The 14,084-nt window shown below is 35.8% G+C and overlaps 1 protein-coding gene across 1 annotated transcript; it reads left to right on the forward strand.

The window, feature by feature from the left end:
- Positions 1-694: 694 nt before the first annotated feature.
- On the forward strand, positions 695-1,291 carry LOC125491876 (uncharacterized). The gene has a single exon (XM_048633951.1). The coding sequence runs from the start codon at positions 695-697 to the stop codon at positions 1,289-1,291; it is 597 nt and encodes a 198-aa protein (XP_048489908.1).
- Positions 1,292-14,084: the final 12,793 nt, after the last annotated feature.

Raw genomic sequence — 14,084 nt, forward strand, 5'->3', positions numbered from 1 at the left:
AGGATTCAAGAATCACGCACGAACAAAGAGGAGAGAGAAAGGTCGAAGGAGTGAGGAGAGAGAATGACGTGAGATTGAGAGAAAAATAATGTGTAGGGTGAAATAATTTGGGTTTTGAGGATATTTATATAAAGGCTTCCCTTTATGGGCTTAGGAAAGAGATTATAATTAATGAAACTTGATGACTAATAAGATGGGCTATTTAAGACTTTAGTCATCAAATGACTCTTTTCCTTTTATCCCTTTTTGGACTTTCGATTCCATTAAACTTCCTTTTTAACATACTTTTAATATTTAAAACTTTTATTAAAACATGCTTAATTAAAATATTTCTAATGTTATTAAGCTATGAAAAATAATTTCATTTGACTTTTAAAATAGTCAACCCTTTTTAAATAGTCAAATCATTTTCCAAACTCATTTGGATTTAAATATAACTACATAAATACTTGAATATATTTATAAAAATTCTTTAAAATTATGGGGGATTACAAAGTACACTTTATTGTACCAAATATTTTTTGATGATATTTCTATAATATTATGCTTAATTGTTTATTTGAAGTTGTAAAGAAGCAAACAATAAGTAAAATTCGCTGTTGTCTGGTGGTTTGTTTGGTTCACCCGGAACAAACTCATTTTTTCTCAAGAAGCTTTTAATGTCCGAAAAATCAGCATTCTTGTTCATAACTTTATGGAGGAGTGGATTCATTGTGATGAGTCTAACTCTAGCCCTCAGCCTCGTTCTTTTAGTAAGCCTTTGGGGCACAATGCTATAGCTCGGCGGTGTGCTGTTTGGGTCCCCCCTCCTGAGGGTGTCTTTAAAGTAAATTTTGATGGATCCAAATATAGTGATGGGCGAGCCTCTTTTGGGTTTGTTATTCGGAATTACTTGGGTGATGCTATTCTTGCAGGGTATAACTCGCTGCCCTCTGATTGTTCTATCATTCAAGCGGAGGCTTTTGGTCTTTGGGAAGCAATCAAGGCTGCCCAATTTTGTAATCTGCCGCGGATCATCATAGAAGGCGATAATCTTTCGGTTATCAACGCAGTTCTTAAAACTTGGAAGCCTCCTTGGGTCATCAATTCTTTATTGCAGGATGTTTGGTGTGATTTGGGTAAGTTTAACAGTGTCTCTATTTCTCATTGTTTCAGGGAAGCAAATAGGGTTGCAGATTTTATGGCTCATCAAGGGCATGCGGCTCATAATCTCTGTTACAAGTTCCCGCCGTTTTCTGTTGATTTCTCTCTTGTCATCCGCAAGGATGTTTTAGGCTGGCCTCCTGATTAGGGGCCTGTTCCTAGTTTTTCTTTCCTTTACCAAAAAAAAATAAGTAAAATTCTCTAGAATTGCAAGTTAGAAATTAATGGCTTTTTCCATCACCAGTTGTTGGCACCTCCGCGATAGTGAAATTAATATTGAAATTGATGGCGTTATTATTTCAGATAAAGTATCTTAATTAAGATGGTTTAGTGTAATACTTTCTCCATTTTTTTTAGTTGTGTCATTTGAATTTTGATATTATTTTCTAATTTTACTTTAACCCTTTTGTATTATTTATATTTAAGGAAAAATATAGTCATGTGGGGTGTTGTTAGATTTGTCTCGATAAGTAATTTCAAGATATCATTTTTTTTATAATTTTTTCTTATGCATAATTCGAGAGAAAAATTAATGCAAACAATCCCCACTCTAACAACCCGATAATTCACTATTTTTCAAAATACTTTTCAATGATAAAACTTAGAGAATCATCAAAGCATTATCTCCCGTGTGATAACGTATCGGCTTATTCAGAACTTTGCACTGGAAACATAATAACTGACTTTAGAATTGAAATTTAATTAACAACAAAGTCAACTTCAAAAGTCAACCAACAATGTCAACGTTAACTTAAAACCAAACCAACTATAAAGTATATTAAACCAATATACGATAAATAAATTTAAACTACACAAGCTCTCCAATCCCGAACCCAATAATGCATCATCTTCAACCTGTAAATGACAATGCACTATTGATCTAGAGATTGCTCACCAAAATGGAGCATCACAGGATCGATAAGGCATAGCCATGATCAACATACACAATCAAAAGCACGTAATCAGCAAAGTTGAGTACTACATAATAAGTAAATAAACAAACCTAACACGATACTACTTCATAATAACAGGAATAAATAATAATATAATAACTTGCAGATGACTCTTACTTAACTAAATTCCACAACCAATAATTCAATTACTTTAAATGGAATAGACAATAGAACGAGTTGTCTGACTAAAAACCAGCCTTCCCTTTAGAAGACGAAATACGGGAGCGACTCCATATTCCCATGACCTATGATATCGAGGAACCTTTAAAATAAAAAGGGGAACGGTGATCAATCCGATCCCAATAAAGCCATGGGCTACCCATGTACTCCAACTCTCTACTAGTCCATAGTTCAGATGTGCACAAGTCTAAAGTTATTGTTATCCATGTTTCACTTTACATAATTTACCATTTAATTACTTGTTATGACACACAAACAATACAGATAATACAATAATCAAACAATTTACTTTTATTTTTATCTTAGGATTAGATAAGTGATCACACAACTTAACAACCCAAGATTAATTCTCCTTTTAATCCAACCTTCCTTATTTGTTGAACCTAGCCAACAACAAAATTACCTTTCAAAGGTATAAAAATATCAACTTACCAAACAAGGCCATTGTGACACCCCCAAAATCCATACACGTCTATGACTACGTCGCATCGACTTTAGGAGTGTTACTGTCGCAAGAAAATGCATGGCATGCTTATTGAAAATAAATGTTAACTTAAATTATTGTCACGAAAACTAAACTGCAGCGGAAATAAAGATGTAAGTACAACTCGAGAATCATCAACGACCCTTTTTTATTCAAACCATGAACTAAGTAAATCATAATAGTCTTATAATGCTTAACCAAAACGCTTTAGAGTTTCAAGACTAAGAACTATCCCCCCATATGCTCAACCTCATGCAGAAACACCGGCACACCTAGTCTGCTCCCCATTGTAGTATCAATGGTTTATCACAGGTCAACAAACAACACAATAACACACAATCAGCTATGCTGAGTATATAGTAAAGCATTGAGTACATACTAAGCATTAACAAAGCAATAAGGATCATTCCTTAACATAATACTACAATAGCATTACGTTCTTTACTTTTTAGTTGGCAGCGAACGGGCACCGTCATCTTACTAGAATCATACGGACTACTTAATCCTTAATAGACAACTTGGTCTATTAGATGAAATGCAAATACGATTTCGTTCCGTCCCACATCCATTACTTTAGTATGCATATCCCCAAGATCGTACGGAACCTTCCGCCTACTTGAGTTATCAAAAATCATAAGGACACTACTGTCGTCACAGTAGGCCTGCTTAGGAGTATAAAACAAGTCCCACACCCCCCCCCCATTATTCATCACTTGTAGGGAGTCCAACTACAAGTTTATTGCCAAAATCCTTTCTTAGTATTATCCATTCATACCACATTAAACCTGTAATCATTTAATGTTCCTTCTTAGATAGATACTGAAATCTTTACTTCTTGTAACATCCTTGTTACACCACAGATCAAAGAATACAAATCCAATAATCATGCTTATGATACGATAGAATTACGCATTATAATGCTACATATCGATTTCCAATCACAATCAAGTTACCAAACAATCTCAGCAATCACAATTCCCTATCATGATTCTAGGTTCCAATAGAATATTTCACAACCTAACATGATCAATACTAGTAATTGCAACTAAACTGGTACGCGTACGTACCTTGTAATGAAGAATTTTCGCTGCCTAATCAAATGTTTCGCTTATGAAATTGGGACCGAAACGAATAAGGAAGTACTTCAGTGCTACGTCCTTGTTATTATTAACATATAACACGTGACTATCTATATCAACTTAGTATTTCGGAGTATGAAAAAAATAATTAATCTCATTGTTTATTAACTTTCTTTTCTTTCATAAGTCTATTGAACTTAGCGTCTTTTAAGAGCCAATAACAGTGAGCAAAGCTGATTTTAGTTAGTTTAATAACATCGTACCTTTACCAACTCCATTTAAATCCTTATGTCAAATAGTACTAAAATCATATTTGAACAACAAAGCCATTATAACATTCTAACTATAACTAATAATCTGATTTCTTAACCTTACACCTTCCTTACTTACAAAACCCTAAATAAGATTTACAACTTAAATCAGATTTACAACTTAAATCAATTTTACGAACTTAATCAATTAATAATTTACTCTAATTACAATTTAATTAACTTACAACTTAATATAATAGAAATCAGGTTATACAATATTAGGTACTAAAAGAAAATCATATTATATACATATTATTTTTTTAATACCACTACGTCTCGTCGGCGTCAAACACCAGCAACCAAACTCCAGCGGCGACTAGCCCACGCACCATCGCACTCGCGCACCATACGCACGCCGCAACGAGCCTCGACTTTCTTTGCGCGACTCAAACATCACACTCGCACAACCACATTTTACGCTCGTTTGCACCACACTCGAGCCACACGCCTCGCTCGTTGTACAACACCCTCGGAACCCTCCTTGGTTTGCACACACACACAACAGCACCCGCCATGGGTCTCGCTCGCTCACACAAACACTCCTGTCGCACAACCCTTGGTTTCGCAGGCGCGACTTGGCACCCACAACCCTCGTCGCACGAATCGCTCGCACAACACACACACACTCGAGCACTCACCACTGCTTGCAGCAGCGTTTTCAAGCCCAACCTCGTCGAAGACGACGAGATTCCGAGGAGATTGACGAGGCAGAAGGAGAGAGAGGAGAGAAAATTTGAGAGAGAAAGGGAGACGGCTGAGAGAGAGAGAGAGAGAGATTAGGGTTTCTGATTTTTTTGTCTTTTCTCTTTATCCTTTCCTATTTATAGTGTGGCCATCTTAAGTCTTATAGGACTTGGTTTATTTTATTAATTCTGAAATTAAAATAAACTAAACTATAATATAACTATGTTATAGTTGTAAGTGTACCCAAACTGTATTATTATTATATTTTTTTTGTAAATAATACTAAAATACCTTTCGATTCTATTCTTTATATTTTCTTATTTATAAAGAATACCTCCAAAACTACGGAGTGTTACAACCATCGGTTCTCGTAGAGTAGTGAAATTATAGTAAAAGGGAACTACATGATTCAATCATGATTCATACTCATATATATATATATATATATATATATATATATATATATATATATAATTCCCCCATATAAATTAATAAAATAAAGTTCCCAACCATATGTTTGCGTCAATATTTTATACAAACATAATATAATCTCATGAATAACATATTTCACGCAACAGCACAAAACATGCAACTCTTCCATACACAAAAACTAGGTTGCCACTTGCACAACCTTAAAAGTCACCTACAACGAATTCTCCGCCTAATAAAAATCAACATAACCAAAAATCAATACTCAAATAATTTTCAGCAAAATTAAAATATTTTAAACCTCCTTTAAAAATATTTAAAAGTCTTTTCCATCATTAAAACTTCAATTACTAACACTTCCTAGTATAGTACTACTATACTAGTCATTAAAATCTTTAAAATCCCATCAATAACATCCTTTTTAAAATTCCAACAACATATAATCTGTTAAAACTTCCTTTAAACATGCTTAAACATACTTAAACTTATAAGGATAATCAATTCCATAGTTTATAACATACTGCTACGACTTTCCAATCTTTAACACCCTAAAAATCCATGCTTTGATAATTCGAAATCCAATCTAAACATAATAAATAAATCTGAATTTTTATTTCTTCAATACATGAATTATACATTAGATTCATAATCAAATCATCAAACTAAAGCTTTTACACATAATCAAACTAAAAACAAATCTTAAAAACGCAATCTTGAAATAAAACTTGAGGAGGAAGAAAGGTAATCAAACCAAAACAAAGAAGAAAGAACAAAAGGGCGCCGGTCAAGGGTGGCGTGGCAGCATCACAATGGTTGGTGCGGTGTTTTGATAAGGAAGGAAAGTTACTTGTTGAAGAAGAAATCGTTGCTTGGTAAGGAAGCAAGGAAAACCGCGAGAGAGAAAGGAAGAGGAGAGAGGGGCGCCGGTTCTTGGAGTGAGGAGAGAGAAAATACTGTGTGGGGAAAAATATGGGTTTAATGAATTTATATATTTGTTTTCCTTGTGGACTTAGCAAAAGGTAATTTGGCTCAAGTAGAGTTTAATGAGGAGTAAAATTAGTGATTGGGTTCCTCAAGCCTATTTAGACTCCTTTTTTCAAATCCAAAAGGTATTTCAAATGTTTTTTAAAGAATGCCTAAACAAAATATTTTAACTTCTTTAAATCATTAAAATAATGGGAAATTCTATATGGTGACCCTCAATTTTTTTAAATTCTATTTGGTAGACAATTTTTATCTTTCCTCTTTTTGGTAACCCTCTACTCTATTTTTTTTTATTTTCTTTAACCTTATTGCATTTTAAAATCATTTTTTAATTAAAAAATTGATTTTCAATTACAAAAAACTCATCTTGAAATTAAATAAACCCCAAACCCATCCTACCACCCCCTCTCCTCCCCTAGCCACCATCACCCCCTTCCCCCTTCAATGCCAGCCACCATCACCCCCCCTTCATTGCCACCGCCGGACCACCCTTTCCTCCAGTGCCGAGGCTTCCTCCTTTGCCGCCGACTGTAACCCAACTTCCACGAACCCACCCCGACCCTCTTTCCCACGTACCCCGACCAGCCAGCACCTATCTTTCTCTCCTCTGACAAAACCGAAATCCACCACCTTCCACACCATTTCAGACCCCCGACCTCTAGCCTTCCGATTTCCAGCACCCACCTATCCACTCCGATTTCTACCACCCATCCACCCCATCTGAACCTAAATTGCAACAGGTTCTGCACCAGAGGAGAGAGAGGGTCGAAAATGGTGTGAAAGGTGGTGGGTTTCGGTTTTATCAGAGAAGAGAGAAGGAAGTGCAGCGGCTGGTCGGGGTAGGAGAAAAGAGGGTCGGGGAGGGTTCGTGGGTCTTGGGTTATGGTTGCGGCAGGGGAGGAAGCCTCGGCGCTGACGGAGAGGGTGGTTCGGCGCCGGCAATGAAAGGGAAAAGGGGTAATGGTGGCTAGCCGTGAAGGGGGAAGGGGGTGATGATGGCTAGGGGAGGAGAGAGGGTGTGGTAGGATGGGTGGTTATGGTGGGTGGGGAAGGTTTGAGTTTTTTTTTCATTTTAAAATCAGTTTTTTGTAATTAAAAAATCAGTTTTTATCTAAAAAATAATTTTAAAATGTAAAAAGGTCAAAGAAAATACAAAAAATAAAGTAGAGGGTTACCAAATAGAGGAAAGATAAAAGTTGTCTACCAAATAGAAATTAAAAAAATTGAGGGTCACCATATAGAATTTCCCATTATTTTAATGATTTAAAGAAGTTAAAGAAAATAAAAAAAAAATAGAGTAGAGGGTTACAGTCAACCTTTCACACCATTTAACTCGGCGCTGACGGAGAGACTTGGTATTAAAATAGTCAACCTTTTAAAGAAATAATTAATTTTAATACCAAGTTATATTTAAATATAAATATGAATATATATATATATATATATATATATATATATATATATATATATATATATATATATATTAGTAAAATATATTTATAAAATTCATAAATTTACGTGGGATTACAGTCTATCCCTCTTAAAATAAGTTTCGTCCCAAAACTTGACACGAAAACTCATATATTTCCAAGACTTTTGGACTTAACTTAAATTTGAGAAATACTTATGCCACTTATGTGCACACTTTACCAACTTTAAAACTCATTTTTGTTACTTCTGAACATATTTTCCATACGGAGAAGCTATTTATTTTTTCACCAACATGTGCAAATCTCCAAAACAAACACAAAATGCCATAAAAAGATTATAAAAATAGGTAAAAAGCGCAAAATTCTATCGCATTCTACCTCCCCATTAAAAAAATGAGTTACGCCCTCCTAACTCACCTCAAAGAACAAATCTTGATACTTCTTCTTCATTTCATCTTCGACTTCCCACGTTGCCTCTTCAGACTCTTGGTTAGACCAAAATACTTTCACGATATTGACATCTTTATTGCGTGTACTACGCACCTTCTTGTCAATATTTTTCACAGGCCTTTCCTCGTATGTGAGGCTACTATCAATCTGGATCCTCTCAGGCTCCAGGACATGACGTTCACCAGGGATATAACGTTTGAGTTGGGAAATAATATTAAACACATTGTGCATCTTCTTTAACTCCATTAAAAAAGTCAACTTATAAGCTACTTTCCCTATTCTTTGCAAAATCTCATATGGGCTACATATTTGGCACTTAATTTATCCTTCTTCCCAAATCTCATCACGCCCTTACTTGGTGATATTTTCATACTCTTTATCACCTACTATGAACTCATTTTCTCGTCGCTTTGAATCGGCAAAACTCTTTTGCCTATCTTAAGCAGCCTGAATCATCTTGACACTCTTAACAGTCTCCTAAATTTTTTTTTTCCCCAATACTATATTCTCACTAAAATCATTCCAACAAATGGAACTTCTACACTTTCGTCCATACTGTGCCTCAAAAGGTGTCATCTTAATACTTGCATGATAACTATGGTTATACGAGAACTCAATCAAGTCTAATTGGTCTTCCAACTAACTTGGAAATCTATTATGCATGCTCTCAACATATTTTTCATAGTTTGGTTAGTCCTCTCAGTCTGACATCACTTGCAGGGTGAAAGGTTGTACTAATTTTTAATATTGTCCCAAGATTCAAATGGACCTTTTTCCAAAATTTCGAGAGGAATCTCGAATCACGATCAGAAATAATATCTTTTGGAACCCCATGCAATCTCACTACAAGCTTAATATACGTCTTCGCAAGTTGATTCTTTTTTCATGTCTCTTTAATTGGTATGAACACGGCAGACTTCATCAGACGGTCCACAATAACCCAAATAGTATCATTGCTATTTCTCGTCCTAGGTAAAGCAGTCACAAAATCCATTAAAATGAAATCTCACTTACATCCAAGAACCTCTAAGGATTGAACCTTCCCCATGGGTCTCTTATGATCTATCTTCTCTTTGTGATAATTTAGACACTTAGACACAATTCAGCGGCCTCACACTTCATGTGTTGCCACCAATATATCTCGTTAAGGTCTTTATATAACTTGTCATCCCCAGGGTGCACAGAATACGGAGTGTTATGCCTCTCATCCATAAGACGTCTCTTATGCTCATCACATTATTGTGGTACACACCACCTTCCATTAAACCTCAAACTTCCATCATCATGGATCTTAATTAGAATCGACTACCTTACCTTGCTTCATCTTCTCCTTAATCTTATCTAGGTGCTCATCTCCAACTTGAACCTCTTTGATCTCGTCGAAACTGATAACCCCAATGATAAAGCGCTCAATCTTGCCTCACTTTCCCCTTGATTTAAAATTTCTAGGCTAAGCCTTTGCATATCTCGACACAATCCCTCAAGAACTACTAGGGCACCCATGATATGGCTCGACTTTCTACTTAAGGCATCAACAATTACATTTTCTTTCCCCTCATGATATTGGATGTCTAGGTCATAGTCCTTAATTAACCCCAACCACCTTCTCTGCCTCATATTGAGTTCTTTCGGGGTGAAAAATGTACTTCAAACTCTTATGGTCGATAAATATCTTACAGGTAGCCCCATAAAGGTAATGTCTCCAAATTTTCAAGGCAAATACAATAGCAGCTAACTCTAGATCGTGAGTAGGGTAATTAGCCTCATAAGGTTTCAATTGACGCAATGCATACGCGATTACCTTCCCATTTTGCTGTAACACACATCCCAAACAATTCTTTGAAGCATCACTATACACCTCAAATCCCTCATTTCCATCAGGCAAGGTCAAAACAGGTGCGGAGGTTAAACGTTTTTATAGAATCTGAAAAGCTTCTTCACATTTCTCACTCCACTCAAACTTTGACTCTTTCTTCATCAAATTGGTCATCGGCCTCGCTATCTTCGAGAAATGCCTCACAAATATCCTACAATAGCCCGCTAGACCTAGGAAACTTCTAATATCTAACACATTCTTTGGAGTTGGCCACTCACTCACAGCTCGAATCTTAGCATAATCTACAGAGACTCCTTCTTTAGACACATAGTGACCCAAAAATGCTACTTTCTCCAAACGAAACTCACACTTAGAGAATCTGGCATACAATTGATTCTTCCTAAACGTCTCCAATATAGTCCTCAAGTGCTCATCATGCTCTACTTCATTCCTGGAATATATCAGAATATCATCAATGAATACCACCACGAACTTGTCTAAAAACTCATGGAAAATCCTATTCACCGAATCCATAAATATGGCAGGAGCATTGGTTAACCTAAACGATATTACAACGAACTCATAATGGCCATAATGCGTCCTAAATGCAATCTTAACTGCATCCTTATCAGCTACCCTTAACTGGTGATACCCCGACCGCACATCAATCTTTGAGAACACACACGCTCGATGTAACTGATCGAATATGTCATCTATTCTAGGCAAGGGATACTTGTTCTTGATGATTACATTGTTCAGTTCCCTATAGTCAATACATAACCTCATAATCCTATCCTTCTTTTTTACAAACAATACAGGAGCTCCTCAAGGTGATGCAATAAGCCTAATATAACCCTTATCCAGTAACTCCTACAATTGCATCTTCAACTCATTCATCTCAAGTGGTGCCATTCTATAAGGTGCTTTTGATATAGGTGCAGCACGAACTAAGTCTATGGTGAACTCAACATCTCTCGCAGGCGGCATACCCGAAATCTCACTCGAAAATACATCCATAAACTCATTCACGATTGGAGCATCCTCGATATTCACCCCCAACTTCTTTACTCACATCATGCCACAATAAAAAAAATAGTTCACACCCCTTCTTCATCAATTTCTTCATTTGCATTGCAAAAATAACCCCAAAATTCTTAGGCTTCCCAAAACGTCTTTAGAAGGTCAATTTCCCCAAAGGGTTTCTCAAACTACTTTCTGAACTTCAAAGTCTATCTTGGCCTTGTAGAAACCTAACCAGTTCATCCCAAGAATAACATCTAGGTCTCCCAAATTGAACTCTAATAAGAGACCCATGGGGAAGGTTCAATCCTTAGAGATTCCTGGATGGAAGTGAGACTCCATTTCAATGGATTTTGTGACTGATTTGACTAGGACAAGAAACGATAATGATACTATTTGGGTTATTGTGAATCGACTAACGAAATCTGTTGTGTTCATACCAATTAAAGAGACATGGAAGAAGAAAGAACTTACGAAGACGTATATTAAGCATGTAGTGAGATTGCATGGGGTTCCAAAAGATATTTTTGTTGATCGTGATTCGAGATTAATTCCTCTCGAAATTTTGGAAAAAGATCCAATTGAATCTTGAGACAACATTAAAAATGAGTATTGCAACCGATGACCAGACTAAGAGGACTAACCAAACTATGGAAGATATGTTGAGAGTGTGCGCAATAGATTTCCAAGGTAGTTGGGATTACTTGGGAAGACCAATTAGACTTGATTGAGTTCTCATATAACAATAGTTATCATGCGAGTATTAAGATGACACCTTTTGAGGCAATGTATGGACGATAGTGTAGAAGTCCCATTTGCTGGAATGATTTTAGTGAGCATATAGTATTGGGGACAAAATTTATTAAGGAGACTGTTAAGAGTGTCAAGATGATTCAGGCTAGAATTCAAGTTGCTCAAGATAGGCAAAATAGTGTAGCCGATTTAAAGCGACGAGAAGATGAGTTCGTAGTAGGTGATAAAGTGTTTCTGAAAGTATTACCAACTAAGAGAGTGATGAGATTTGCGAAAAGGGGCAAATTATGTGCCAAACATAGCATATTTAGCACTTAATTTACCCTTTTTAGCACTAAGGTATATTTAGCACTTTATTTGCCCTTTTCCCCCAAATCTCATCACTCCTTTAGTTAGTGATACTTTAAAAAAAACACTTTATTACCCATTTCAGAATCATCTTCTCTTCGCTTTAAATCAACATAACTATTCTGTCTATCCTAAGCAGCTTGAATTCTAGCCTGAATCAACTTGACATTCTTAAATCTTAACAGTCTCCTCAATAAATTCTGTCCCCAATACTATGTTCTCACTAAAATCATTCCAGCAAATGGGACGCCTACACTTCCTTCCATACAATGCCTCAAAAGCAGCCATCTTGTAGGCGTGCTTTTATTTCGCATATGCGGGTTGTGGGCGTATTAGATTTGACTACCCCACTATAAAGGTTTTTGTATTGAAAATGTGTTGGAGTCGCCAACAAGTCTTTAAAGGAAGAATCATAAACCTAATTAGATATGGGAAACCGTAGGGACAAATTAGGGACTTATCCAATGTAGATTTCCCCGTCTAGACTCCATAGATGATCAAAATGAACCAAAGATTGAGTTCGAGGATGAGGGTACAACACAGTCAGGAACCATGTTGTCCATCGTTGGCCTCTACTAAATATCAATTCATGTCAATTTTTGTGCAATAGAGTAACCAAATAATCTTTCAAGCACCCTAAAAATAATTAGTATAGGATGGTTGAGGAAACACACAAATTAACTTTTTTAGTGATATGTTATTATGCAATCAATTTACAAGGTTCCTAGCAGGTTGTCTAAATTAAACTAATTAATATTAGAACAATTCTTTAGGTCTTTGAATAGCAAAAATAACCCGTGGGGTGATATAAGCAGTAAAGCTGGACAATCATATAATATGCACAGAATAATCAAGCAAATATATAATAATATATAAAAGGAATAATTGTTTCTAATAAGGCAACCTTTTTGCCATTCGCAACTATTACTTAATAATCCAACATTTATACCTTAACATCCTGGAGTAAGATAAGATGACCTATAACTTGAACAGGAGGTAATTTTTTCAAAAAAAAATTATTTTTCCCTTCTTGACTATAACCACCACCTCTAACCACCAAGAACCACCTCACCACCAACAAACCCCATCCAACCACCCATCCCTTCCGTAGCCACACCTCCCCGACCCATACACTCAACTAGACTGTAATCTCCCGTACATTTATGAATTTTATAACAATATTTTAATGTAAAGTAATTAACATTGAAATATATTTTAGTATTCAAATGACTCATTTCTTCAAAGGTTGACTATTTGAAAGTCAAAGGAATTATTTTAATGATTTAAAGGAGTTAAAATGTTTTGTTTAGGCATGCTTTGAAAAGGTTAAAATACTTTTTTGATTTGGAAAAGGATTTCTAAGTGGGTATGAGGAACCCAAACACTATTTGGATTAGTAAAAGAACTCTTAATTGGGTATGGGTAACCCTAACACTAATTTCATTAAACATTAAACTCTATTAAATTCCAACTACCTTTTTTTCTAAGCCCGCAAGGGGAATCTATATAAACCCCAATTTTTACCACACAATTGTTTTCTCTTGCCTCCTTTTTACCTAAATATTTTGGCCTTCCTCCTATTTCTTATCTCTCTTTATTTTCCGTGTTCTATCTCCTCCTCGACAACCGTCCTCCTCCTCCTCGCCGGCAGCTCCTCGCCGCCGACTGTGCGCGCTGCCCTCCTCACCATCGGCGTCCCTCTCCTCCCTTTCTTTGGTTTGGTTAATTTCTTCTTCCTCAAGTTATCTTCCATGCAAAGTTTTTGTTTTTAAGAGTTTTTTTAATATGTTTATTTGTAAAAAGTTATAGTTTGATGATTTAATTATGAATATAAGATTATATAATTTAGGATTATTTTCTTACAATAATACAATCTTTTGGTGATTCGCAAATAATAGAGCAACCTTTTCATTATTCCACAACAAAGCAACCTTGATACCTATTAATTTTGGGTAGACCGGTGACCTGAACAAATGGTAATTTTGTAATTAAAATCCTTAATTCTAATTAATAATACTAA

Source organism: Beta vulgaris, chromosome 7, assembly GCF_026745355.1.
Source record: "Beta vulgaris subsp. vulgaris cultivar EL10 chromosome 7, EL10.2, whole genome shotgun sequence".
In the NCBI taxonomy this organism is placed as follows: domain Eukaryota; kingdom Viridiplantae; phylum Streptophyta; class Magnoliopsida; order Caryophyllales; family Amaranthaceae; genus Beta; species Beta vulgaris.

What these genes read in the sequence shown, in the direction of transcription:
- LOC125491876 (XM_048633951.1), top strand. Translation starts at nt 695, where the DNA reads ATGGAGGAGTGGATTCATTGTGATGAGTCTAACTCTAGCCCTCAGCCT.